Here is a 26,878-nt window from a genome sequence, read left to right on the forward strand (position 1 = left end):
GTCTTAGTTGGATACGAATGTCTCCCAATCACAAAAAACGAGTAACAAACAAAAACAAATTAAACAAAAAAAGGATTAGGGTTAAAAAAAATCTAATAACATTGTCAAAATCAACGGCTGTGATTGAAAGCCACCCTATAAATTCTAATAAATCAGTTCATTGTTGTCTTTGTTTTCTCGTTGCCACCACACCACACTAAACACAATGTGTGGGATTCTCGCTGTTCTTGGTTGCATCGACAACACTCAAGCTAAACGTTCTCGTATCATCGAACTCTCTCGCAGGTACCCTCTCTCTCTCTCAATCTTACCCCATCAACTTGTTCTCGTAGTCTATAAAGGCTGCGCATTGTTACTGAAGAATCGTTTATGAATGAATTTGGAATAAAGTTTTTAACTTTTTTTTAGGAGGGAATATAATGTGTTGGTTTAATGATCGATTGATCAGTCATTGTTTGATTTGGCTGCCAAAAAGATTTGATCTTTGTGGAGAAGACCCGAATTGGTTGTTTGGATTGATTACTTTTATTTGTGTAGGTTGAGGCATAGAGGTCCTGATTGGAGTGGACTCCATTGTTATGAAGACTGTTATCTTGCTCATGAGCGTTTAGCCATCATTGACCCAACTTCTGGAGACCAACCGCTCTATAACGAAAACAAGACCATCGTTGTCACGGTACTTTCTCTTGTCTTTGAAACAGTGTCAATTTACTATTCATGTGTGAACATATGTCAAAGTTTAGACCTTTGTCAATTGTATCATCGGAATAGTAAATCAAATGTGCTCATGATGTGTCAGGTCAATGGAGAGATATACAACCACAAGGTTTTGCGTGAAAAACTAAAGTCTCATAAATTCCATACTGGCAGTGACTGTGAAGTGATTGCACACCTTGTAAGTATGTGTAATTGGGAAAGATTTGAGTTGTTGCTTCTGGATTACTATCTATCTGGTTAATCTTTTTTCATATGGCCAGTTAGTGAAAATGTAACTGACCCTCTCTATTGTTGCATTTGGTTCTGTCTTGCAGTACGAAGAATATGGAGAGGAAATTATCGACATGTTGGATGGAATGTTCGCGTTTGTCCTTCTTGATACACGCGACAAAAGTTTTATTGCTGCTAGGGACGCCATTGGTGTAATCCCGTTATACATTGGATGGGGTCTTGATGGTATATGACTTGACATTTTCTCACGTAATTCACATCAATAGGGTTAAGCTTATTATTATATCTTGTCTAATCAATTGCTTTTCTAATGTTTCTTTTATAGGTTCTGTCTGGTTTGCTTCTGAGATGAAAGCGCTTAGTGATGATTGTGAACAGTTTATGGCTTTCCCTCCTGGCCACATTTACTCAAGTAAACAAGGTTTGTATACCATTAAACTCCACATTTAGTCTATCCTAATGGGTTTGCATTTGTAATAAACTCAAGGCATTTTTTCCATGTAGAAGTTTCCTGAAATGCCTTTATTGCTTTCTTGTAGGAGGACTTAGGAGGTGGTACAATCCTCCGTGGTACTCTGAACAGGTTCCTTCAACCCCATATGATCCTTTAGTTCTGCGCAATGCTTTCGAGAAGGTATGTTTGGAGATTTATTCTCGTCAAGGTCTTAAAAATGTTCTGCCTTGTTGCAACGTTTTGCGGTTGCTGAAGAGTTTTTGGAATATGAATGTGATTCTGTAATCTGAAAAAAAAATTCAGGCTGTTATAAAGAGACTTATGACTGATGTGCCTTTTGGAGTTCTCCTATCTGGAGGATTGGACTCGTCTCTTGTTGCTGCAGTGGCATTACGCCATTTGGAACAATCGGAAGCTGCTCAATGGGGTTCACAATTGCACACGTTTTGCATCGGTTTGAAGGTCATCACTAATTCAACCTTATTATCAAATTTCTTAAAAGGCTGTGTACCCTTAAAGATTCTAACTATATATATTTTCGTTTTTTGTTTTCAGGGATCGCCGGATCTTAAAGCTGGCAGGGAAGTTGCTGACTATCTTGGAACACGCCACCACGAGTTTCAGTTTACAGTTCAGGTATAAAAATTCCTTGACTCTGATTCATTATCATTCATTGTTTCTTTTAAAAATACAGCTTAATATCTTACTCTTGATCATTTCCAGGATGGGATAGATGCAATCGAGGAAGTCATTTACCATATTGAGACCTATGACGTGACAACAATAAGAGCTAGCACTCCGATGTTTCTTATGTCCAGAAAAATTAAATCTTTAGGTGTAAAGATGGTTCTTTCTGGGGAAGGTTCTGATGAAATTCTCGGAGGATACTTGTACTTCCATAAGGCACCCAACAAGAAAGAATTTCATGAGGAAACATGCCGAAAGGTATTTCCTTTTCATCAGACCAATAACTTATTTTGGTGATTTGATTTTGTCCATCACTGATTGTTGTCTATGCATTGCCTTACTCGCAGATCAAAGCTCTTCACCAATTTGATTGTTTGAGGGCTAACAAATCAACTTCTGCATGGGGTGTTGAAGCTCGTGTCCCTTTCCTAGATAAAGAATTTTTAAATGTCGCAATGAGCATTAATCCAGAATGGAAGATGATCAAGCCTGAACTTGGAAGGATCGAGAAGTGGGTGCTACGCAATGCCTTTGATGATGAACAACGACCTTATCTACCAAAGGTTTGTTTACAAATAACTACAGCCGTTAGTGCACCTTCTTTTTATATATACCCTGTAGTTACACTTATAATGTTCTAACAAAATTTCTCATATTCTGGTGAATGCAGCATATTCTGTATAGACAGAAAGAGCAGTTTAGTGATGGAGTTGGGTATAGCTGGATTGATGGTCTAAAAGATCATGCAAACAAACATGTAAGAAATATCATTTTAAAATCATTTTTTCGATAAATTTTAGAAGAAACTGACATAAGGTTGCCTATTTTCGTGGTATAGGTCTCTGATACTATGTTATCGAACGCAAGCTTTGTCTTCCCGGATAACACACCTCTGACAAAAGAAGCTTATTACTACAGAACCATCTTCGAAAAGTTCTTCCCCAAGGTCATAATATACCATGAATATTCAAAATATATCATTCAAACTTGCTTGCCATGCTGATAATGTTTTTGTTTCCTGATCAGAGTGCTGCAAGGGCGACTGTACCAGGAGGGCCAAGTATTGCTTGCAGTACAGCGAAAGCTGTAGAATGGGATGCAACTTGGTCAAAGAATCTTGATCCCTCAGGCCGTGCGGCTCTTGGAGTTCATGTTGCAGCTTATGAGGAGAATATGCTGCTGCTAAGGTTGGATCCGATTCAGTAGATTCTCTTCCTAAGAACGGATTAGAAGAGAACATTACAGGCGTTGTTTGAGAGAAGAAACAAAGGTTTGTTTCTGCAGAGAGATATGGTTTATGTGATAATAGTATCATCTCCTTGACGCTAGAGAAATCAATCACTAAAAAGCTCTTCCTATTTTTTTGCAGATTCCATGGATGTCCAGTTACTGCAAGTGTGATACACGACGTCTGCATTTGTGCCCAAGTTTCTGCGTATTTTCTCGTTCTTGTTTGTTTTAGACAAATCTTGTAAGCTAGATACTTAAGATTTTGAACGTTTAATTTCGTGAATCCGAACTTGTTTCATTACAAAACTTGTCTTCTTTACTTTACAACTCTTCTTGTATTTGGCTTGGCTTGTTGTTACTTACGTGAGGGATTTGTTCTTTACAAATAAGTATGTTAGTAGGTAAATAATTCAGCAAGTAAGACTCCGTGGCCCAATGGATAAGGCGCTGGTCTACGAAACCAGAGACTCTGGGTTCGATCCCCAGCGGAGTCGGTGTTTTCATTTGTCAATCTTTTTCGCTTTTGCATGTTTTTTTCTTTTCTTTTTGTGGATAGACTTTTCAGATTCACATTTATTATTTGAAAAAAGACAGGTAACCTAACCTCATTACGTATTTTGTACATACCTGTATAGCATTTCACTTTTCAAGAAAAAAAAGAAAAAAATAATAGTATCAGAATCAAATGTGAGTAGACGAAGCAACTGCTTCCCCTCCAGAATTAGCTTAGCGCCAACCACGTGAATCCTCCCCTGTCGTTTTCGTATAGTTAAGAAATTAAGAAAATGAAAATCTCGTTTTTCTAATGTAACGTTTTATATCAATCGTCAGTTCTCTCTAGCCTAACTATATGTATAGCTGTTCCAATAACGTGATTCTTTTAAAGTTAATTTATCAACACCATTAAGTAAAGTGTGAACTAATCTAATCATCATTGCTTTCCCTTATTATCCCTATATAATAGAACGGAAGTACACAACATCCCTATATAATAGAACGGAAGTACACAACATTGTTTTGTAGATTACATAATTTTAATAAGTTGGCTATAAATATGTTATAGATTAAGTTTTATATTATTTATATAGTCTGGATTATTGTTTCAAAAAATCTTAAAGAGAATATTCTAATGAATCATTTGATATCATCTAACTTATCATATTAATTTTCTCTATTAAATTATTCATCAAATAAAATCCTTTGATGTCTAACTTAACATATTAATTTGTTAATTATTATTATACTTCACTTCTCATTTTTATATATGAGTCTTTTTGTGAAACAAATAAATTATCATATTATTTCTTATAATTAAAAATAGTTTTATTTTCAGATATACCATAAGTTGAATTTTTAAAAACAAATATAAATAATTCAATCTATAAAATATTCAATTTTTATTCATATTATTCTTTAAAAATAATATTATTGAATTAAAAAATTTACTGAGTAACAGGTCAAAATTTGAATATTTAAATTCAATTTCATATTTTTTTGTTGAATTTTATAATTTTATATAATATAATAACCTTTAAATAATTTATTTTTAAATATTTTTTTAAATAATTTATTTTTAAATATTTTTAAAATATTGAAACTTGATATTAAAGTTAGAAACTATAAACACTCTAAATTGGTTTGTTATAGCAATGTCAATAATATGTTACTATAATATGAAAGAATTTAAAAAAACCAAGTATATTAAAACAAAAAGTATAACAATATATTAAATTACTCATAATATAATAACTCGTTTTTTAAAAAACAAATTCACAAAATTATGTCTTATAATGACATTCAAGTCATGAGGTAGAATATACATTGTTGAAATAACTTCACGTACATAAACTAATACAAAATATTAAAATTTTATTTTAAAATAGAAAATATATAAAATTTTGTATACAAAAAAATTAATCAGTGTTGTAGCACGGATAATTATCTAGAATCATTAACAATATAAAACTTACAAAATAAGTGTTTTTTTCAAGTCATCATATTTAACATATAATTTTATTGCATAATATTTTATCCAAAAAACTATTAAAAATAATCACATAAATTATATTTTATTAAAAAATTACAATGTAAATAAAATAAATTTCAATTCGTGCTCTAACACAGATCTTAATTTAGTTTTTTGTAAAAATAATAAAAAATAGAATCAAGATTTAGTTTCATTTTGGACCTACTCTTTGATAAAATATATATAGTCAAACGGGCCTGTTCACATTTTGAATGATTATAAGTTTTACACATCACATTAGTACTGGTCAATATCATTGAATTCATATTTTGTCATTTATTGACACGGTTCGTATTCTCTACTTTTCTAGTTTGTTAGAAATTGGTTTATAGCAAAAAGAAATTTGTAAGTTGAAAAAAAAAAAACAATTTAACTTAATTTGGTATAGCATCTCTTTTACATTATTGATTTGGTAATTACAGCCTGATTTGTGAAAAGAAAAAGATAAAGTTGTAATTTACACATAATTGCTTGGGATTACTTTCTAAAAACAATAAACCCAATTAATTTTAGCATAAAAGAGGAAAATCATCTGTTAAAAGGAGAAAAGAAAAAAAAAACACAGGCTGTAAAAATATTTACTAGAAGGATATATGTCCATATTCAATTATTTACATTATTATACTTAAATGCTTTAACTTACAATAACTTTAAAATTATCAAATTAAAATAATTTTGGGATTCTCCCGTTACATTACTTAAGTAGACGTGCGCGTCTCTCATTACATACAATCAAAACACAGAGAGAGAGAGATCTAAAGAGTTCACTGATCCCAAAAAAAAAAAAAAAAAATGGCGTCTCTCAAAGTCCCAAGCAATGTTCCTCTTCCTGAAGAAGATGCAGAGCAACTCCACAAGGCATTCTCAGGTCTCTCTGATCTTTTCATCACTTGATCTGCTAGATTTTGTTTCTTCTTCTTCTTCTTCTTCTTCTTCTACGATCTAATATAATCTTGTTTCGTTATACACATATCGGAAAAGTCGTTTGATCCTTTTGATTTCTTATTATGTACTCTCCAAGAAGTATCGTCTAAGTTACTTAGATTTTGTTCTGTTTTTGATGATTTGGTCACGACTACATTAGTGATTAGGGATTTGCTTTGATATTTTTTTTACCTGATCTGTGTAATCCCCCAGTACAAGATCAGGTCCGATGATGTCCTAAATTATTGATTATGATAAAAGTATGTTTCTTTTTGTTCTTTAGCGATCCAAAATCATGTTTTCGGTAATGGCATTCATACTTTTTGTTTTGTGTTCAAGTTCTCTTAAAGGAGATCTGTGACATGACATGTCTTAAAAATGTTGTTTTTTTTTGTTTGGTCTTGAAACAGGATGGGGTACCAACGAGAAGCTGATCATATCAATCCTTGCTCACAGGAACGCAGCACAACGCAGCTTAATCCGCAGCGTTTATGCAGCTACCTACAATGAGGATCTTCTCAAGGCTTTAGACAAAGAGCTTTCTAGTGACTTTGAGGTTTTTTTTTTTTTACTTCTTTTTTCTTTCTTTAACGTCTCTGAAAAATATTTCTAGAGACTGATTTGGGGATGTGAAACTGAATTTTGTAACAGCGTGCTGTGATGTTGTGGACTCTTGATCCAGCAGAGAGAGATGCTTATCTAGCTAAAGAATCCACCAAAATGTTCACCAAGAACAACTGGGTTCTTGTTGAAATTGCTTGCACAAGGCCTGCTCTTCAGCTTTTCAAGGTCAAGCAAGCTTACCAAGCTCGATACAAGAAATCACTTGAGGAAGATGTTGCTCAACACACATCTGGTGACCTTCGTAAGGTAAATCAATCTATAATTAGACAGAGCCTTTGCATGTTTGTTTTGGATATGGCACACATTTTTCTGACTTCTTCTGTCACCTCTTTTGTGTAGCTTTTGCTTCCTCTTGTGAGCACTTTCAGGTATGAAGGAGATGATGTGAACATGATGCTTGCAAGATCTGAAGCTAAGATTCTTCACGAGAAGGTCTCAGAGAAAGCTTACAGCGATGATGACTTAATCAGAATATTGACCACCAGAAGCAAAGCACAGCTAGGTGCGACGCTCAACCACTACAACAACGAGCATGGAAACTCCATTAACAAGGTTAACTTAACCACCACCAACTGAATTTTTCTGTCATATTGTCTTGTTCAGACAGCTGATTATGTGGTGAATTTTGCAGAACTTGAAGGAAGAGTCAGACGACAATGACTACTTGAAACTCCTAAGAGCTGTAATCACATGTTTGACATACCCTGAGAAGCATTTTGAGAAGGTTCTCCGTCTATCAATCAACAAAATGGGAACAGACGAATGGGGACTAACCCGAGTCGTGACTACAAGAACCGAAGTTGACATGGAACGCATCAAGGAGGAGTATCAGCGAAGGAACAGCATTCCTTTGGACCGTGCCATCGCCAAAGACACTTCTGGTGATTATGAGGACATGCTTGTTGCTCTTCTCGGACATGGTGATGTTTGAAACTGTTTCAATTTCTGATGTCCCCTTTTTATTATTCTGCCTGGTTTGTTTTGAATAAAAGAGTTGTGAAACTGCTTCTGCAACTATTTATCACCAATGTTCGTTTGAGTTTGTTAATTTGAATCAAAATCTGTTTTTTTTTTTTTTTCTTTAAATACAATCTAAAGCACAGGCTAAAGCAAAAGCTTCATAATCTAAGCAACTACAGCTTCCACAATCTCTACTACTACTACACACAGAACAAAGCTTCTCTAATCTTTCTTCTTTCTTGTTCATCTTCTTCTCCGTTTCTTCTAAAGCTTGGACCTTTAAAGCTACCTTCAACAACATAGGTTTCTCATCTCTAAAAACCGGGCTTTTGGAGTCATCCATCACCACAAATCTCTCAATCTCCATGCCCGGTGACTCAAAAACTGATTCCCATGAAACCTCTCCTGTCCCAACAACCTCAGATCTTGATGACTTCCTAAGAAACGACGATGTCTTCTTCCTCCGTAGCTCGAAAACAATTCTCTGTTGCTTCATTTCTTGAACTGCTGCTTCGTTCCCTTGACACTCAAGACCAAAAGATTGATCCCACATGAGCTGGTCTGATTTTGAAGAGATCTGTCTCGTGTTTACTTCGATCTTTCTGTTGTATCCTGCAGAGAGATAGAATCTAATGAACAGAGTACTAGCTTGAGACTTGATCTCTACGTTTCTTGCTTCTGCTATTCTCACTTCGCATTTTAGTGAACGAAGTTTCTTCTCCATAACACCCATTTTTTTTTTAATGCTTACAAAATCAAGAATCAAAGATGAGGATTTTGTTGATGGATATGTTTGATAGAACAAGGACTCTGTATTTATATACATTTTATGATGGAGGATGATCAAATTAGTCTAATACGTTTTTATGTAATCCATTAAGACCATTACACATTACTTTTTGTATATCTTAATGATAGTTGTAAGATTTGGGATCTTCGTAGTAAGTGGTCATTGATTATCCCCATTAAAGTATTCCAAAGGACAACACTTTCTTTAACTTTGTAAGCTTAATAATGAGTAGAGTTAGTATAAAATATACACTAGAGGGATGGTTATATAAAAAAGAAACATGTGTGGACTAGATCATGACTTGGTGCAAATCCTCGTTAGTCCAATGAAATTTTAACTCTAAGAGCATCTCCATTAGTTGCATATAATCAAAGTTGTTAAAAACATTAATTTTGAATAAAAGTGAATAAAAGTGAAGTTAACAAACTTCTTAAAAAACTTTCTATTTTTATGATCCATTTGCAGTATCCAAAAATGTGGTCCTTAATTTAAATTTTTTTATTTTGGAAATTATTATAGTATAATAAATTTTGTTTTATATTTTTAATATTGTATATATTTAAAAACTTGAAAATGAATATATTACATAAGATTTTAAACAAACAATACATGATATAGCTCTCTCTGGTTAGCTCTAGCTGATTGATGATATGATCAAGTTTCATAAATGATCACAACTGATGAACTAGATAACAGTAAAGATGCAAAACAGACTACGGTTTCTGTATGCAAACAAGTTTCTCTTTCTGAGGCACTAGTGATACGCAAGTGTTCTACAGACTGAAATGCACCGTAGTTGAAGACCCTATACCACTGTTTGTCTATCGAGGAACATCTCCTGTTCAATTCACAAATCATCAGAATCATCCTTATATATATAACAGATCATTAAAAAGGTGTTGTTGTTAACCTGGTATGTTGGTAACAAATCCACCTTTACTCTCAATCATACTCCTCTCAGTATCATCATCAGGATCATGGTCTACACTCAACTGTTTTGCTGTACCTCTACGAGAAAGAATTGCTCGAGAATCTCCAACATTCGCTATTCACAAAACTTTCCCATTAATCAAAAATAGCAGTCACAGCTGTCGAACCACCACTATCTAAATCAGAACCAGTATCTGATAAAATCATTTGGTCTGTATTCTCATATGCTTTCGCAACCACCACTGTTTCGTGGATCCACCAAGAACTCTCCCTAGGGAAAACAAATCAACACATCCTATATGTTTATCACACTACTCATAACAACATACACAAAAACAACAAAAGGAACAATCTTTATTATAAAACTTACATCTTTGAGGATGTTAGAGAAGAGATGCTTCTGCAGATAAGCAGGTACACTATCACGTTTATGACCATCAAAGATAGCAAAAATCCCCAATTCATTGCCGTTGAGATTGAAAAACTTAGCAACGTGGTAATCCTCCATTGAATGATTAGACTTCCCTTCCATACTTGACTCCTCCTCCTTCACCGTTTCTTCCTTTACCCGAGTTAGTCTTTTGTGCTACCACAACCTAACCACATTAAACAACGATCACACAAACAAACAAAAATCTCAAAAAACCCCAAATCTTAAATCCCACAAAACCCAAATCTTAAAAACATTTTGCATTTTTACTTGTGTAGAAGAACGAGGACAGCAGAACTTGGGCATTTGATTGTGAAATTGAACAAAACAATCTGCAAAAATTTACGAGTATTGAGTTAAGAAATGGCATAAAGAGACGGGATCAAGAATTCCCAATCGACTAAACAGAGAGAAGTGTAGATGGATCATACCTCGTTAAGATTAGACTCCTGCTTGGGTTTCCCGAATCGTCGATGGATGTATGTCAACTGTCGAGTTTCTTCCTCAATGAAGATGAATCGAAAAACACCGCTTTTTTTTCCCCAAAATTTTACTCAGAGACTGACACGTGTTAGCTAAGCATCGTTCCTAAAATGTCTAAGGTAAAGATCGATTGTTAGTTAATTAGGATTTTTCATTTATTTTTTTGCTTTTCAAGCTAACAACTTCGCATTAAATGCAACCAATGGAGATGCTCTAACGTGCATTGCAATACGATGATCCTTATAATAATATCGAAGTGAAACAAGCTTTGATCTTCTAAATCCAAAGATCTTATCAAGAATCAAAACTCATATATCAAAAGGTCCCACAACTTTTTTCCATTTCACAAATTTGTATGTTTTTATCTCACAAAATTTGGATTATTTAAAAAGGCTACAAGGAAATAGACACTATAAGCCCATGCTTGTTGGCCCGTTTTCAGTATTGGCCCACATTTCGGGTCAATCATATTCATCAAGAGACAATTTTATTTTGTGTGTTTTAATATCAACCGACAACTATATTTTCAGGATGAATATGTTTCTGACAAATAAATAGCTCTTTCTTTTTTGTTAACCTATCACGAATAAAAAACCATCCGAGTCGAAGCTCTCAAATGATCAAATCAATCCACCACATGTAAAACACTTGGCTATCCGAAAACTCTATAACTATAAGATGCATCTTCTTGATATTCAAATTTACTAATAATTTTAATGTTAGAACTTACAACATACGGTTCTTTTGCTTCTTTTTTATTTCTCTATTAACTCGTACGGTTGTTTAGCTTATATCCAAAAAAACAAAATCGGTGGTCTTGAATCGTCCAAACAATATTTTGTATGCTAGAACTTAAATCCCATTTAATTACAGTAGGGATTTAAAAAAGCTCATATTCTATGATATTTCAACTGATATTATTTGTATAGAATAAAAAGATTATTATTTCTTGTAATTTTAAATATTGGGGGGAATTTAGCCGGCCAACTGGAATTTTCGTCTTAAAAAAGAGAAAAATCTTTTGGTTTTCGTCACCCAAGATTCGATACAACTTATTTAAAGAATTTCTCACAACTGATCCCTATCACAAATTCTATTTTCTAAATACATTTAAGAATCAGTCCATCTGATATTATAAAAGTCTTTTGCAATCATATGTTACAACAAGTTGTAGACCACCTGATTACATATATACATCAATATTGATATTACATTACATACATATTAAACATCACAACGAAAAATCACACGAACAAAGCAAATTCGATTACTCTACAGCTCATAATTTATCATGCTTATGAAACTACATTACTATATATGATCGCTACCACAATCATTTAGTCTCTTTTTTTTTCTCGTAACTTTCATCATTCTTATATACTAAACGCAAACACATACTAATTTTACCCATAAGGAAAAATTATTATTAGCATAGAGATTTTTTTTTTTTTTTTTTTTTTTTTTTTTTTATAACTATCATAGAGATCATACATGATCGATTAAATACGAATTGGTTTCTTGGATGATACGAAGCCGTTTTTCTTTGCTTTTCTCTCGTCCAGCTTAATTTGCTTCTCCCTGCACTCTAAGCTACAAAATGCGTTGTTCCCTCTACAAGAAACGATACAATATATAACATTTTCATTATATACGTAATATGTGTTCAAATTCAACCATATTACATATATGTAACGGTAATGAATACATCGTTTGAAAATTAGTTGAAGGGGTTTGTGAAATTTATAAAGAAAACAAAAAAAGAAGATAAAATCGTATTCGTACCTGTACATATAAATGTCACGATGATGGCAGAGACTTCGATTGCAGAGGCTACAAGTCTTCAAGAAATCATCGTAGTAAGTAGCCATCACCACCGTCTGATTATGATGGTGCGGATGAATGGACAGATGATCGGACGGCTGAGATGCATCATAGATCGTGGGCGTATCGAGTGTGATCATCTTCATGCTTGTTGTTCTCTTGATCAGAGATCCATGACGCTTTCCTAACACCATCTTATCTTTCTCTCTGTCTTTCTTTCTACGAAGAAGACGAAGAAGAAGTGTGAAGTGAGAGACGGAGAAAAAGCAAAGGGCCGGGGAGGAAGAAGAGAAGAAAAACACTAGTTATTTAAAGAAAAGAAGTGGAAGAATCTAATAACAGAGATAATATTGTTTTTATTACTATAACATTCTTTAGTTAACAATTATAATTATTTTCTTTTTATATATAGGTAATCATAATGGTGTAACCGTGTAAGTAATGAACCTTGAGAAAAAAAATTAAGAGTTAAGACAATCAATCAATCAGAGATTGCGTAACAAAGTTCGACTTTCATACCCATTGTTGCCATTATTCAATCAATGCCCAAAATTATCTAATTTATTGCTTCAAATCTGTAAATGAATCGCAATAAATAAATAATGATGGATCAGTTTGCAAGTGTTTTTTACTTTTTTGTAATCAAACAGCGCATTTAAAATTTCAATTTCATTTAGGTGAATTTTTTTTTGGATATTATGAATATAGTTTTGTTTAATAATATATCATAATTGTTCTTGTGAAAGAAAGAAAGAAAAAAAAAACCCCCCATGGGAAGGATGAGATGTACTCGTACAGTCGTACTAGTTTGCATAGTCAGATAGATATATATATACATCTCATACGGATGAAAACATTCAAAACACTTCTATATATAGCAAGTTCTACCTCATGTAGTCATCTATAATAGAGAGATCTTATGATGGAACCAAAATATGTGGATCGGTTTTACCACTTTTGGAGAAAGTATCAAAGTAAAGTTTGATCTTAGATCATTGCAAACTGGATTAATTAGCAAGCCAAACCGGTTAAACTCATCGATTTTCTTTGCAGCCGGATCAATATATCAGGTTTAAGTTTGAAATGTAATCAGAAATTAGACTGATGTATCGCAACATGCCTGCTTATATAGAATTTCACAAAAGAGAAAGAAAAAAATATATAAATTTATATGATATCATATGCATTAGGAACAGGACAACAGTTAGTGTGCACATGTAAATGGATGAAAGCGTCACCAAAATGTCCAAAAACGTTTCGACACATAGGCCTCCTTCAGTCCTTCTTGTATTAGCTGCACTGTCTTGTCTCACTATATATATTTCTCTATATATCAGTTTTTTTTTTCGCCTCATTGCCTCTCACGTTTTTATTTTTGTTTTTAGTGAAAGCAGCAAACTTCATTGTTCCAAGTAAAGGTTATTTCAACTGGTTGGAGGAAAATAGTATCACTCCATACAAAACTCTCTCGACTTCTAGAACACTATTATAAGACAAAAAGTTTAAAAAAACTCCTTAGAATACCAAAATGTTATTAAATTGATCTAATGTACATAATTGAGTACAATTATAAAGTTAAATGATTGTTTTTCTCACAGCCCACAATTGTAATAACTTTTTCTTACATCAACGAGGTAATTGATATTTTCAAATAATGTATCGAAGAATCAGTGAATGGTACATGAGGTAAGCAATAAAGTTAAAAACCAATATTTAGAGAGAGCACAAAAGGACAAAGGTATCAACAATGGAACCCATCAAAGGACCAAACCAATTATTTCAATAATTCTCTAGGCCCTTAAACAAAAAAAAAAAAAAACAAAAAAGCAAAAGCAAAACAAGTGTTTGGTTCTGTACCAATAGATTCCATTTATTCATATTATTAGTTGTTTTAAACTTTTAAAATAAGTAATTGATGTTTCCTACCAACTTGAAAGAAAAAGCCTAGACAAGTGGCTGGCTGGTTTATGTACCACTTTAGTTTTTCACTTTTTATCATTTTAAGGGAATTCCACTTATGTATACAGTTCCTAGACATTGCAAATTTAATTTAACATTTTATCAAAAGCAGTTTAAAAAAAAAAAACTTTGACAAGGCAATCAATATCCATGTGTTCTAATCTAATGGCTTAATCATGAAAATCTTCCCAAGAGAGGCACTTAACTTACGCAAGTGATCAAATTCACTTCACTAAGACAAATAACTTGAAAGCAACAGCTTGCAAGTTTTGTTGTTTACACAAAAATCAAAACTTTTAAAATAGCAATCATCAAAAACCTAGATGGATCTAAACACAAGAGTTTCTCTTTAACTGTATATATACCTCGAAAGTCGAAACATGAGATTGGGACGGGAGACTTAAACAAATGTGCAATAGTGAAAACATCCATCTAAGCAGCATAACTTATCTAAGCTCTAAAACACCGTAAAACATCATATGATCAATTCAATATTTGAAAACATAACTCAAAGACGATTCAATATTCAATATTTTTTTGTATCTTGTGTTTTGGCTGACCGACTTGAGTCGAAGCGGTAAGCTTCTGAGTCGTCTGAAGTCTGAGACTCACTGAAATAGAGTGGTCAAAGCGTTTTGGTCAACTGAAGCGGGCTTAAATTATTTGGGCCTTGGTAAATTTTTGACCCATTTAAGACTACACCTAACGGTTGTCTTCCCGGGCCTAAAACCGAAATCAGCGATTAAATTATGTGATTAAACGAATGTCCAAATAAACCCTTTTGATTAACTTAAAAAAAAAAAAAATCCAAAATTTATATATGTGCAAAAATTTATATATTTGCGTTATATACAGAGCCGGTCCAATGATTTAGTAAGCTGATAACAAAAAACAAATTACATTTTTAAGATTTGAACTTAGTACTTTTAAATAAAATTCCTATTAATTTGCCACAAGACTGAATACAAATTGAATTAAGAGTGTTGAATGTTGTTTATAAAAAAATAAGGGCCATAAGCTGTTGTTTCACCAACTTTCTCTAAGATTCGGCTATGGATATAGAGACTTTTTGAGATCGCTGAAAAAAATAGTATACTAAGAGAGTAAGAAAACACATTTAGTGCCTACTAACCTTGGAGAGGAGACCGGTTGATAGATAGCACACAGATTTTTATCAAAACCATCGTTGGAATTGTTATAGATTGACCGTTAAATAGTTAACGAGCATGTACTACATATAAAATGGTCAAGAATCAAGATCGCTCGAAGTGCCAATAAAAGTGTGTTATAAAATCTCTCAAACGCTTAGGAAAAAAAAAAAAAAAGCAAATACTTGAACATAATTAGTACCACCCATCTCATAAGATATATGGTAGTGAAATTGTCTAATTGTGGGTCTTACGCATAAACTATATATGTGTGTTATATGCAACATATATAACTTTTTTGGGGTGCATGTCATCTACATCCAATTTGATAGACTTCTATCCATATATGCGCGGTAGATTGTAGAAGTTGTATGATATGTTGATGTTGAAGATGACATAATGTTAAAATTTCTCCCAACATTATCTATAATTATTATAAATGGAAAGGTTAATCATCAATAATTTCTTGAAATATTTGAACTCAAATCTAATTGTCATCCATCCATTTTAGTGAAAGTTTGTATTTCGACCCTCTTTAAAAAGTTACATTATAAGATCCTTAAATAAAGAAACCGTACTACTGTCCAATCAATGTACTCCGAATTAATTTCATGAAATAAAAATCGATAGAATCAAACCAAACTTTTTGTACGGTGTCCCGATGATCGGACTAAAACCGGTCGAACCGACTGTTAATAGTCAATTTTTTAGCAACGCCGCCACAAGGTGTTCCGACTAGCGTAAGCAAAATTACAAAAGTAAAGAGATTACTACGACTCTTCGTCGCTTCAAAACACAACCGTTTCCACTTATTATTTTTTTCTCTCTCGTTTAACCAAAAAAAAAAAAAAAAAAAAAAAACCCGAAAAAGGGAAAAAAATAAAATAAGAGAGAAACGAAGTAACAAAAAAAAAAGAATAAAAAGAAGCAAAAAAACATTTGAGAGTCTCCGGACATTATTAGAACCAAATTAGGGCATAACCCTTATCGATCGGAGACAGAAGCCATGGGAAGAAGAAAGGTTGAGATCAAGCGAATCGAGAAGAAAAGCAGTCGACAAGTCACTTTCTCCAAGCGACGCAATGGTCTCATCGAGAAAGCTCGACAACTCTCAATTCTCTGTGAATCCTCCATCGCTGTCCTCGTCGTCTCCGGCTCCGGAAAACTTTACAACTCTTCCTCCGGAGACAAGTAAGCTCACTTTCCCCACTTCTTGGGTCTCACTTTGTGCCTTTTTCTCCTTTGTTTAATTATTTTTTCCCCATATAGAAACTTCAAATCTAGGGTTTTTTTTTTGGTTCCCTTTAACAAATTAACTGAGATCTACTCCTTGTCCCCCGTATGATGAGAGCTGATGCGTACGCTTAAACCTAATTTGAGATTAAACATTCCTGCCTTCCTGGAGTTCTTGGTGTTCGTTTCGTGCTTTTTTTTTTTCATTTTTAAATATAGATTTTCTTAAAAACAAATTTGCCTTTAGTTTTTACAAATTTTAGTATTGCATGTGTGATTCAAGAATTCTTTCTACACGTGGTGATGTGTTCTTAGTAATTTTTGTATCGCCAATTCATCTGTTGTTCACTTTCAAGATTCCTTTTTTTTTTTTTTTTTTTTCTCTTTTTAAGATTTGGTTTATATCCAATATTGCAATGCACTTCCGGTAGATTTGTGGAGAGATTAATTGAGGTTACTGGTAACATATAGATCAAGAGTCTTTGGTTTAAATTAGATGACACATTGTGCAATTACTGATCCGGAATGTATTGTAGAATTTTTGTTTTGTAATTTCTCTTCGATTAAGTACCGTCCAAAGGTTTATACTTGTTTTTGAAGGTTGATTGTAGTGCTTTGGATATTTTTTTCACATTGATACTTGCCACACATGCCACATTACTTATCAACCCAGATATTAAACTTTCACTTTGTTAGCCCTTTTAAATCGTAACTGTTGTGTGCATATATATATGGCACCATACAAGATAAATATGTCTAGATTAGTGATCGACTTTTTGTTGCTCCTCAAGATGTTGTGCCTAAGTCTGATGTGGCCTTCTACTATATGTCGCAGTGGTCTAGAGGGTTCATCAGTAGAAATTGATGGCCGGATTATACTGATAGGGTGAAACCAGTAGACTAGAACCATTTGTTCAATGTATATAATAGTCTTCTATCTTTAGTTGTGGATGGATATTCCTAACCACATGATCTTTTGACATTCTTCCATTTAGAAGAAATATCAACTACTTCTCTTTTAGAACATCTCGAATTGAGCACAATTAACCAAAATGAAACTACATTGTCAAATCAATAATGACAATATGTTTCTTATATAAGGCTGACACTTTCAAAAAATTTCAATGGGATAAAAAATATATCTTCTCGAAAATAGGAATATAACCCTTGTCAATGTGTGTATATTTGATGTAGCCCTTTTCATTGCCTATTTTAAGTAACACCAAAATGCTTGATCATGAAAGCATATATATGCTAAATATGTAACAGTACACACACTATATATACAATTCTAGGTTCATTCTTAGTTGTCAACTCTAGTTGTAGCTAGTTTCCTTGGTAGTTTTTTTTGTACCTTAACTTAATGGCACTATAAAAATTGTTTTGGCTTGAGATTAAGATTTTTTTTGACTAACTTTTAGTTTTTCTTCTTCTTCTGATTAATGTTAAATATACAACTTAAGATTTTTCTGAAATTGTAAAAAGTATATTCATGTTATTGCATCAATATATCATTGGTAAACAGCATTTAGGATTAGAGTCGTGACCTTTCTCCCTGAAATGTCAAACACACTTTCTTGGCTTGTCCTCGAAGGAGAATCCTGTCATCATTTAGCTAAACGATTTGTTGTTCTATATAACATTGATTTAGCTTAGGAAAAAATGTGCTAGTCAAATGGGAGCAGTTAGAAAATGTATAGATATAACAGGATCTTCGGGGATATGAAATTAAGAATTTAGAGATTATGTACTTATAGCATTACAGTTTAGATTGCATGGATATAATGATGAAAGAAAATCTGATGGAATAAGAAAAGCTAAAATAGACCAATACAAAAACTAATTGGAAGCTAACGTAAAAGTGTTTTAATTCAAGAACTAATTGTAAGCAAAAATAGACCAATACAAAAACTAATTGTAAGCTAAGTACTGTTTTAAGCTATATATGTACACTTTAACTGTTTTAATACATAGGCGCCTACTAGTACTGAAGTAAAGTTGTTTAAAAACAATATTGATCAGTGACACAAATTGGTTCGCTCTATAATGTCATCTATTGATGCGATTGCTGGTATTTAGTTTTGTAATAGTTTTGCGTAAATTATTGTTTCTAATGCATTTTTGTTTTGTTCATGATATCTCCAGCATGTCCAAGATCATCGATCGTTATGAGATACAACATGCTGATGAACAAAAAGTCTTAGTAAGTTAGCTAAGAACATTATTCGAAGGGTTTTGATGTTGTGATATGATAGAAGCACTAGTTCGAGCCTGAGATAAACTCATTGTTTTGAATTTCTCATACTGGACTTAATTCTCTAAAGTTACATTTATTGCTTTTCTTCAGAAAACTCAAAGAACTTCACAATCTTTTTGACTATTCCCTTTGTTTTCTCTATGTCCTAGGATCTTGAGGAAAAAGCTCGGAATTATCTTCCACACAAGGAGTTGCTAGAAATAGTCCAAAGGTCAGCACTAAGATACCTTTATCCCCCTTTTCTTCTGATAAAAAATATATTTCTTTTCTTTTGGAAACTTATGAATACAGAAAGCTTGAAGAACCAATCGATAATGTAAGTGTAGATTCCTTAATGTCTATGGAGGAACAGCTCGAGACTGCTCTGTCCGTAACTAGAGCTAAGAAGGTAACTATGCTGCTACTAAGTGATTGTACCAGTTTCCTAAAAATGTTTTAGTTAGATTTACAAGAATAGTCTTTTAACAATCCTTAATTAATGTCTCGTTGTAGAGTAGACAGAACTGATGATGGAGGATTTGAAGTCCCTTCAAGAAAAGGTTAGTGCTTTGGTTTTTATTTGCTAGCAAAGCCATATGTTGTAGGGTACGCTGATTCTTAACCTCGGAGTCTGCAGATTACTAAACCAAGTTTAACTGTTAGGTCTTGTCTTAGTTCCTGATTTCTTCTTGGTTTTATTTATATGAAACCCTAACCATAACAAATGAAAAAAAAAAACATGTTGAAATTCTTGATCAAATTCGACTTTTTTCCGTGGATGAGAATCACTGGATTTGGATGGCGATGATCAGATAGCTTCTAAAAACTTGTTAGAAACTAATGACCTTTACGATCTTGTCCAAACAGGAGAAGTTGCTGAGAGAAGAGAACCAGTTTCTGGCTAGCCAGGTGACAAACTCTTATGCCCTATGAAGCTGAGTAATCATATTTGATACACTATATAGATAGAAACACCAATACACTTGCTCAAATATATATATATATATATGTAGATTAATTTCTTGTTAATGTTTAGTAGCTGTAGAAAAACTAAAAGAAACGAAAGAAAGTTTCTTACAGATGGGGCAAAGACGTTTCTGGTAACCGAAGGTGAGAGAGGAATGTCATTGGAAAATAGCTCCGGTAACAAAATACCGGAGACTCTCCCGCTGCTCAAGTAATCATCATCATCAACGGCTGAGTCATAGCCTGATTCAGAATTACAAAAAAAAAAAGTTTGTAAATTAGAAAAAGTTGCATAATCTCAAACCTTTTTTTATCTTCCTCTGTGTGGAAATTAAGGTAAAAAAAAGAACTTTTTTTATATACGAAAAAGTATTGTAAAACTAAGATAAAGATGTCGACCTTTATTCAAAAAAAAAAAAAAGATGTCGACCTTTGTTGTACCTTCGTAGACAAGATCAGAATTCGTGTGTTTGTTTTCTTGTCTGCAAGTACGGGATTGGATATATAAATATGTTTTTCTTTCTTCAGCGTGAAGAACCCTAGATATCTTCAGTTTGTTTGATCAGTTTTCTTACCTTAGGCGGCATAGTTTTCGAGTTTTTTATAGCTTGACCATATCAGATATTTTGTACTTTTTCTAAGTTTATTAGTTCTGCTTTTGAGGAAGTCCAGAAATAGTAAGGAAAAAAGGTGGTACAAACCTCACACAGGCATTTTACTTTAAATATATTAAGATATCATCCAATCACGGTTGTAGCAAAGTCTTGATGGGCTTATATTTGCTTATTAAAGATACTATTTGGGCCTAGCAGAAATGGGATTACAAGTTTACTACCCGAACCCAGAAACAGTGGAACCGGACGGTAAGTGACGAGGGAATTGTCGTAGTCGGTTGGAGTCTTAACGAGACAATTACGTGTAAACCCAAAGGCCAAAGTAAATTCTAAAATTAAGACATATGCATATACGGATATACCATTTCTATTATATTCAATTCAAAGCCATATCCTGACGATTCGTTTTAATAAAAATCTCATATACTTAAATAATATTACAAAATTTAAGAAACGTGAAAAAAAAATCATACGACGAATGCATTTGTTTCACATTTTTGTGATCAACAAAGAGATAAGAAGAAAAAAAACACGCCCGCAGCAGGTGATTCGACATGCGTTTACACGTGTCTTAGCTATATCAAAACGAACCGTTTAACACTTCTCACTTGACACTGTGTGTGTGTGTTTTTTTTTCTCTCTCTCGTTTAAACAAAACAAAAGAAAAAAACATACTTCACTGATTTTTGCTCAAAACCAATTGAAAAGGGGAAAAAAAAAGAGAATAAATAATAAAAAGCAAAAAAAAACGTTCATTGCCTCCGGCCAGTTAGACGGACATCAGAATCAAAATTAGGAGATAAGACTTGCCGGAGAATTAGAAGAGATTGTGGACTATAAAATGGATACTAAAACAAAAGAAGTCCATCACAAAATATGCTTTTCGTTTTAGATGCTTTAAGTGTTTTGAGAACCACCCAACTCAAAAGATTATGGTAGTAAAATTGTATACTTGTGGTGTCTTTACGCATAAACTATGTGTGTTATATGCAATACTTATTTTTTTTGTCATAAAGACTTCTACATTTCGTGTTTCCCAAAAAAAAAAAAAAAAAAAAAAACTTCTACATTTCAATTTGACAGACATACTAATGTTTGTTCTTTCCTTATTCGGTAGATTGTAGAAGTTGTATGATAGTTTGATGTTGAAGATAACTTTTTACAGCTCAATTTAGTTCTTAATTAGTTCGATATCACACTTTTATATTTTGTCATACAATGATTTAATTACCACTACATATATCGCTGAAATTATTCCCAACATTATATACAAAATAATAATTATGAACGGAAAGGTTATCAGTAATTTCTTGAAAATATTTGAAGTAAAATCTAATCGTCATCCATTGTAGTGAAAATTTGAATCCGAACCCCTCTTACATAAATAATAATCGAAACCCCTTTAAAATAAACCGTACCCGATTCGTATACACTACTTCCCGACCAATGTATCCGAATTAATTACATAAAAGAAAAAGAAAAAAGAAACAATGAGATAACCACCGCAGAAAACAATCTAAAATATAGCATAAAACAATCTAAAATATAGCATAAAACCATTGTTCAGTGGGGATGATGATCGGAGTCAAACCGGTCTAACCGACTGGATTAATAGTCAAATTGCTAACAACGCCGCCAAGCGTAAACAAAAAAAAAAAAGTAAAGAGATTACTACGACTCTTCAAAACACAACCGTTTCCACTTATTATTTTTTACTCTCGTTTAACCAAAAAAAAAAATCCCAAAAAAGGGGAAAAAAATAAGAGAGAAACGAAGAAAAAAAAAAAAGAAAAAAAGAAGCAAAAAAACATTTGAGAGTCTCCGGACATTATTAGAACCAAATTAGGGCATAACCCTTATCGATCGGAGACAGAAGCCATGGGAAGAAGAAAGGTTGAGATCAAGCGAATCGAGAAGAAAAGCAGTCGACAAGTCACTTTCTCCAAACGACGCAATGGTCTCATCGAGAAAGTTCGACAACTCTCAATTCTCTGTGAATCCTCCATCGCTGTCCTCGTCGTCTCCGGCTCCGGAAAACTTTACAATTCTTCCTCCGGAGACAAGTAAGCTCACTTTCCCCACTTCTTGGGTCTCACTTTGTGCCTTTTTCTCTTTTGTTTAATTATTTTTTCCCATATAGAAACTTCAAATCTAGGGCTTTTTGTTCCCTTCAACAAATCAACTGAGATCTACTCTTTGTTTTCTATATGATGAGAGCCGATGCTTACGCTTAAACCTAATTTGATATTTTAATTTCTCGGTGTTCTTGGTGTTCGTTTCGTGCTTTTTTTTTTTTTTTTTTTCTATCTTTAAATATGGATTTTTATTTTTATTTTTTAAAAATTTTACCTTTAATTTTTACAAAAATTTAGTATTGCATGTGATTCAAGAATTTTTTCTACACGTGGTGATATGTTCTCTGTAATCTTTGTATCGCTAATTCATCTGTTGTTCACTTTCAAGATTCTTTTTTTGTTTTCTTAAGAAACAATGTGTATCTTTTAAGATTTTGAGATTTGGTTTCTATCCAATATTGCAATGCACTTCCGGTGTATTTGTTATGAGATTAATTGGGGCCAGTGGTAACATCGATCAAGAGTCTTTGGTTTAAATTAGATATGCCACATTGTGCAATTACTGATCGGGGATTTATTGTAGACTGTTTGTTTTATAATTTCTCTTCCATTGAGTGTTGATTAAGTACCTTCCCAGGTTTATACTTGCTTTTGAAGGCTGGTTGTGGTGCTTGGATAAATTTTCACATTAATACTTGCTACACATGCCACATTACTTATCAAACCGGATATCGATTTTCACCCTTTTAATCCTTTCAGCGTAACTGTTGTGTCCATATGACACCAATACAAGATAAATATATCTAGATTAGTGTGAGTGAATTTGTATTACTCTTCCAGTTGTTACTCCTCAAGATGTTTTGCCTAAGTCTACGAGGACCTTCTTCTACTATATGTGGCAGTGGTCTAGAGGGTCAATTAAGTAGAAATTGATGAAACCAGTAGAATACAACCATTTGTTCAATGAATTTATTAGTCTTCTATCTTTGGTTGTGGATATTCCTAACCATATGACCTTTTGACATTCTTTCATTTAAAAGAAATCTCAGCTACTTATCTTTTAGAACATATTGAATTGAGTTCAATTAAACCAAAATGAAACTACATTGTCAAATCAATAATGACAGTGTGTTTCTTATATATAACTTACAGAAATCATCAATGGGATAAGAAAAATATGTCTCCGAGAAAATGGGAATGTAACTCTTGTCAATATAGGCCTTCTCATTGCCTATATTGACACCAAAAATGCTTGATCAAGGAAGCATGCATATGCTAAATTTTTAACAGTACACACTATATATATATATATATATATATGTTCAATTTTGGGATCATTAATTCTCTATTGCCTCTAGTTTACAATACTTAAAACTCTAGTTGTAGCTAGGTAGTTTCTTGGGTAAGTTTTTTGTACCTTAACTAAATTGCACTACACAAAGTGTTTTGGCTTGAGATCAAGATTTTTATTTAACCAACTTTTTAACTTTACTTCTTTTTGAGATTAATGTTAAATTCACAGCTTAGGATGTTTCTAAAATCGTAAAAAGTATATTCAATTATTCATGTTATCGCATCAGTATATCATGGAAAACACCAATTAGGATTAGAGTCGTGACCTCCTCCCTGAATTGTCAATCCCACTTTCTTGGCTTGTCCTCGAAGGAGAATCCTGACATCATTTAGCTAAACGTTTTATTGTTCTATATAACATTGATTTAGCTTAGAAAATAATGAGGTAGTTAAATGAAATCATGGGGAGCAGTTAGAAAATGACTTTGACTGTCGCTGGCAAGTTACAATTGCATATATATAACAGGATCTTCGGGAGTGAAAGTGTATTTATTTAAGCTATATATATGTTCACTTAACTGTTGAAATACATAGACGCCTACTGAAGTAAAGTTGTTTAAAAATTATATTGGTCAGTGACACAAATTGGTGCAGTATGTAACGTTTATAAGCATTATTTCACTCCGGTTTGCTCGCTCTACAGTGTCATCTATTGATACTATTTCTAGTATGTAGTTTTGTAATGGTTTTGTGCAAATTATTGTTTCTAATGCATTTTTGTTTTTTTCATGATATCCAGCATGTCCAAGATCATCGATCGTTATGAGATACAACATGCTGATGAACTAAAAGTCTTAGTAAGTTAGCTAAAAACATTATTTTGGAAAGGGTTTTGATGTAATGATATTATAGAAGCACTGGTCGAGCCTGAGATAACTCATTGTTGTTTTGAATTTCTCATACTGGACTTAATTCTCTAAAGTTACATTTATTGCATTTTTCAGAAAACTCAAGAACTCCATAATCTTTCTGATTCCCTTTGTTTCTCCATGTCCAGGATCTTGAGGAAAAAACTCGGAATTATCTTCCACACAAGGAGTTACTAGATATAGTCCAAAGGTCAGCTCTAGTACACCTCTTTATCCCCCCTTCTTCTGATAAAAAAAATATTTTTCTTTTTCTTTTGGCAACTTATGAATACAGAAAGCTAGAAGAACCCGTCGATAATGTAAGTGTAGACTCCTTAATGTCTATGGAGGAACAGCTCGAGACTGCTCTTTCCGTAACTAGAGCTAAGAAGGTATCTATGCTGCTACTAATTACGTAATTGAACTAATTTCCTAAAAATGTTTGTTTAGTTAGATATACAAGAATAGCCTTTTGACATAATCCTTAATTAATGTCTTGTTGTAGACAGAACTGATGATGGACGATCTGAAGTCCCTTCAAGAAACGGTTAGTGCTTTGGTTTTTATTTGGTAGCAAAGCCATATTCTGTAGGGTATGCTCATTTTCGAATACTATTAACCTCGGACTCTGCAGATCACTAACTCTAGATATGTCTCTAGGTCTTGTCTTAGTTCCTGATTTGTCCTTGGCTTTATTAGATGAAACCCTAATTCTAACAAAATGAAAAAAACATTTTGAAACTCTTTGATTAAATTGGGCTTAAGAGTCGCCGAATTTGGAGGGCGAAGCTCATATAGCTCTAAAAACATGTTAGATTCTAATGACCTTTACGATCTTGTACAAACAGGAGAAGTTGCTGAGAGAAGAGAATCAGTTTCTGGCTAGCCAGGTGACAAAGACACAAACCCTTATGCTTCATAAAACTGATTAATCATTTCCTGGATACACTATATAGATATAAACACCAATACACTTGCATAAATATATAGATTAATTTCTTGTGAATGTTTAGTAGCTGTAGAAAAACTAAAAGAAACGTAAGAAAGTTTCTTACAGATGGGTATGAAGACGATTCTGGTAACCGAAGGTGTGGGAGGAATGTCATCGGGAAATAGCTCCGGTAACAAAATACCGGAAACTCTCCCGCTGTTGAAGTAATCACCATCATCAACGGCTGAGTTTTTCACCTGAAACTCATAGCCTGATTCAGAATATAAAAGAAAGAAAAAAGAAAACAGTTTGTAAAATAGAAAAAGCTGCATAATCTCAAACCCCTTTTATCTTCCCTCTATGTGTGGAAACTAAGGTAAGAAAGAAAAAAAAAGGAAAACGAAGCTTTTTTTTATATGAAAAAGTATTGTAAAACTTAAGATAAAGTTGTCGACCTTTTGTTGTGCCTTCGTAGACAAGATCAGACAGAATTCGTGTGTGTTTGTTGTATTCTTGTTTGAAAGTACGGATTAAAATATAAATGTTTTTTTTTCTTTCTTCAGCGTGAAGAACCCTAGAGAGAGCTTCTAAATTATTTTTGTTTCCCTTACTTCAGTTTTATTGATTAGTTGTCTACCTTACGTGGCATAGTTATATTAAGTTTTTTTTATAGCTTGATTGAAGAACCATATCAGATATTTTGTACTTTTTCCTAAATTCTTCTTTTGAGGAACTCCAAAAATAGCACTTTCAAAGGAAAGACTTGGTACAACAAATAGAACACACAGGCCTTTTAACTACTTTAAATATATTATTATTAGATATCATCATCCAATCTCGTTTCTAGCAAAGTCTCTAGATGGGCTTACATTTGCTTATTAAATAAATCATTTGGGCCTACCAGAAATGGAATTCAGGATTACTACCCGAGCAGTGGAACCGGACGGAGTAAGTTCGTATACGAGTAAACCCGAAAGTAAAATTTAAATTCACTGTTAAATACACATACACCGGTCGACGTATGCATATAATAGAAATGGTTATAAAGTCATATCCTCACAATTCATACCACGAATGCAGTCGTTTCACAATTTTTTTTTTTTGTGATCAACGAAGAGATAATAACATAAACGCGCCCTCAGGTAATTCGACATGCGTTTACACGTGTCTTAGCTATATCAAAACGAATCGTTTAGTACTTCTTACTG

General features: G+C 33.1%; 6 protein-coding genes, 1 non-coding gene and 1 pseudogene across 29 annotated transcripts; 5 read left to right on the forward strand and 3 right to left on the reverse strand.

Moving 5' to 3' along the window:
* Positions 1–130: 130 nt before the first annotated feature.
* LOC104727146 (asparagine synthetase [glutamine-hydrolyzing] 2) lies at positions 131–3,625 on the forward strand. Its single transcript, XM_010446165.3, is given in 15 exon segments — positions 131–285; positions 538–676; positions 800–895; positions 1,032–1,173; positions 1,274–1,369; positions 1,488–1,582; positions 1,706–1,864; positions 1,958–2,038; positions 2,126–2,347; positions 2,437–2,652; positions 2,760–2,846; positions 2,928–3,035; positions 3,116–3,260; positions 3,263–3,359; positions 3,459–3,625. Coding segments are annotated over 14 exon segments (1,749 nt in total). The 5' UTR covers positions 131–205; the 3' UTR covers positions 3,346–3,359; positions 3,459–3,625.
* Positions 3,626–3,740: 115 nt separating this feature from the next.
* Positions 3,741–3,813, forward strand: TRNAR-ACG (transfer RNA arginine (anticodon ACG)). The gene has a single exon. It is a non-coding gene; the product is annotated as a tRNA-Arg (tRNA).
* Positions 3,814–5,559: 1,746 nt separating this feature from the next.
* Positions 5,560–7,979, forward strand: LOC104727147 (annexin D2-like). Its single transcript, XM_010446166.3, has 5 exons — positions 5,560–6,213; positions 6,680–6,825; positions 6,921–7,139; positions 7,233–7,445; positions 7,525–7,979. Exons 1-5 carry the CDS (start codon positions 6,138–6,140, stop codon positions 7,822–7,824), a joined length of 954 nt encoding a protein of 317 aa, XP_010444468.1. The 5' UTR covers positions 5,560–6,137; the 3' UTR covers positions 7,825–7,979.
* On the reverse strand, positions 7,942–9,321 carry LOC104727148 (uncharacterized). The gene has a single exon (XM_010446167.3). It carries the CDS (start codon positions 8,677–8,679, stop codon positions 7,975–7,977), a length of 705 nt encoding a protein of 234 aa, XP_010444469.1. The 5' UTR covers positions 8,680–9,321; the 3' UTR covers positions 7,942–7,974.
* LOC104729074 (putative protein phosphatase 2C 17) lies at positions 9,254–10,309 on the reverse strand (annotated as a pseudogene). The gene is made up of 4 exons (XR_015572378.1): positions 10,274–10,309; positions 9,944–10,169; positions 9,554–9,844; positions 9,254–9,481 (listed from the first exon to the last, which is right to left on the reverse strand). The product of XR_015572378.1 is annotated as a putative protein phosphatase 2C 17 (transcript).
* Positions 10,310–11,595: 1,286 nt separating this feature from the next.
* Positions 11,596–12,613, reverse strand: LOC104727149 (protein INCREASED RESISTANCE TO MYZUS PERSICAE 1-like). Its single transcript, XM_010446168.2, has 2 exons — positions 12,269–12,613; positions 11,596–12,097 (listed from the first exon to the last, which is right to left on the reverse strand). Exons 1-2 carry the CDS (start codon positions 12,499–12,501, stop codon positions 11,986–11,988), a joined length of 345 nt encoding a protein of 114 aa, XP_010444470.1. The 5' UTR covers positions 12,502–12,613; the 3' UTR covers positions 11,596–11,985.
* A 3,583-nt stretch (positions 12,614–16,196) lies between these two features.
* LOC104727150 (agamous-like MADS-box protein AGL70) lies at positions 16,197–20,229 on the forward strand. Of its 14 annotated transcripts, none has more exons than XR_002034183.2 (7): positions 16,197–16,605; positions 18,793–18,850; positions 19,054–19,115; positions 19,196–19,292; positions 19,397–19,443; positions 19,751–19,792; positions 19,920–20,229. XR_002034183.2 is itself a non-coding variant. In XM_087475073.1 (7 exons), the coding sequence occupies exons 1-7, from the start codon at positions 16,421–16,423 to the stop codon at positions 19,920–19,922; spliced, it is 489 nt and encodes a 162-aa protein (XP_087331199.1). In that variant the 5' UTR covers positions 16,197–16,420; the 3' UTR covers positions 19,923–20,229. The 14 variants fall into 14 exon arrangements, 5 of the variants coding, with proteins under 5 accessions (XP_087331199.1, XP_087331198.1, XP_010444474.1 ...); XR_002034184.2 differs by having other exon boundaries at positions 19,964–20,229; XR_015572382.1 differs by having other exon boundaries at positions 19,231–19,292.
* A 1,718-nt stretch (positions 20,230–21,947) lies between these two features.
* LOC104727152 (agamous-like MADS-box protein AGL70) lies at positions 21,948–26,224 on the forward strand. 9 transcript variants are annotated; one of them, XM_087475068.1, is made up of 7 exons: positions 21,948–22,526; positions 24,631–24,688; positions 24,889–24,950; positions 25,035–25,131; positions 25,245–25,286; positions 25,588–25,629; positions 25,753–26,224. In XM_087475068.1, exons 1-7 carry the CDS (start codon positions 22,342–22,344, stop codon positions 25,753–25,755), a joined length of 489 nt encoding a protein of 162 aa, XP_087331194.1. In that variant the 5' UTR covers positions 21,948–22,341; the 3' UTR covers positions 25,756–26,224. The 9 variants fall into 9 exon arrangements, with proteins under 9 accessions (XP_087331194.1, XP_087331193.1, XP_010444476.2 ...); XM_087475067.1 differs by having other exon boundaries at positions 25,756–26,224; XM_010446174.3 differs by having other exon boundaries at positions 25,797–26,224.
* Positions 26,225–26,878: the final 654 nt, after the last annotated feature.

This window comes from Camelina sativa, chromosome 11 (assembly GCF_030686135.1).
Source record: "Camelina sativa cultivar CO46 ecotype springtype chromosome 11, ASM3068613v1".
Classification (NCBI taxonomy): Eukaryota; Viridiplantae; Streptophyta; class Magnoliopsida; order Brassicales; family Brassicaceae; genus Camelina; species Camelina sativa.

Coding starts and splice junctions, on each gene's coding strand:
- LOC104727147 (XM_010446166.3), top strand. CDS start 6,138: ATGGCGTCTCTCAAAGTCCCAAGCAATGTTCCTCTTCCTGAAGAAGAT. Junction 6,214..6,679: donor ACTCCACAAGGCATTCTCAG/GTCTCTCTGATC, acceptor GTCTTGAAACAG/GATGGGGTACCAACGAGAAG. Junction 7,140..7,232: donor CATCTGGTGACCTTCGTAAG/GTAAATCAATCT, acceptor TCTTTTGTGTAG/CTTTTGCTTCCTCTTGTGAG.
- LOC104727148 (XM_010446167.3), bottom strand. CDS start 8,679: ATGTATATAAATACAGAGTCCTTGTTCTATCAAACATATCCATCAACA.
- LOC104727149 (XM_010446168.2), bottom strand. CDS start 12,501: ATGGTGTTAGGAAAGCGTCATGGATCTCTGATCAAGAGAACAACAAGC. Junction 12,098..12,268: donor CGTGACATTTATATGTACAG/GTACGAATACGA, acceptor CGTTTCTTGTAG/AGGGAACAACGCATTTTGTA.
- LOC104727150 (XM_010446172.3), top strand. CDS start 16,421: ATGGGAAGAAGAAAGGTTGAGATCAAGCGAATCGAGAAGAAAAGCAGT. Junction 18,851..19,053: donor CTGATGAACAAAAAGTCTTA/GTAAGTTAGCTA, acceptor TCTATGTCCTAG/GATCTTGAGGAAAAAGCTCG. Junction 19,793..19,953: donor ACCAGTTTCTGGCTAGCCAG/GTGACAAACTCT, acceptor AACGAAAGAAAG/TTTCTTACAGATGGGGCAAA.
- LOC104727152 (XM_019232698.2), top strand. CDS start 22,342: ATGGGAAGAAGAAAGGTTGAGATCAAGCGAATCGAGAAGAAAAGCAGT. Junction 22,527..24,630: donor AATTCTTCCTCCGGAGACAA/GTAAGCTCACTT, acceptor CATGATATCCAG/CATGTCCAAGATCATCGATC. Junction 25,630..25,796: donor ATCAGTTTCTGGCTAGCCAG/GTGACAAAGACA, acceptor AGTTTCTTACAG/ATGGGTATGAAGACGATTCT.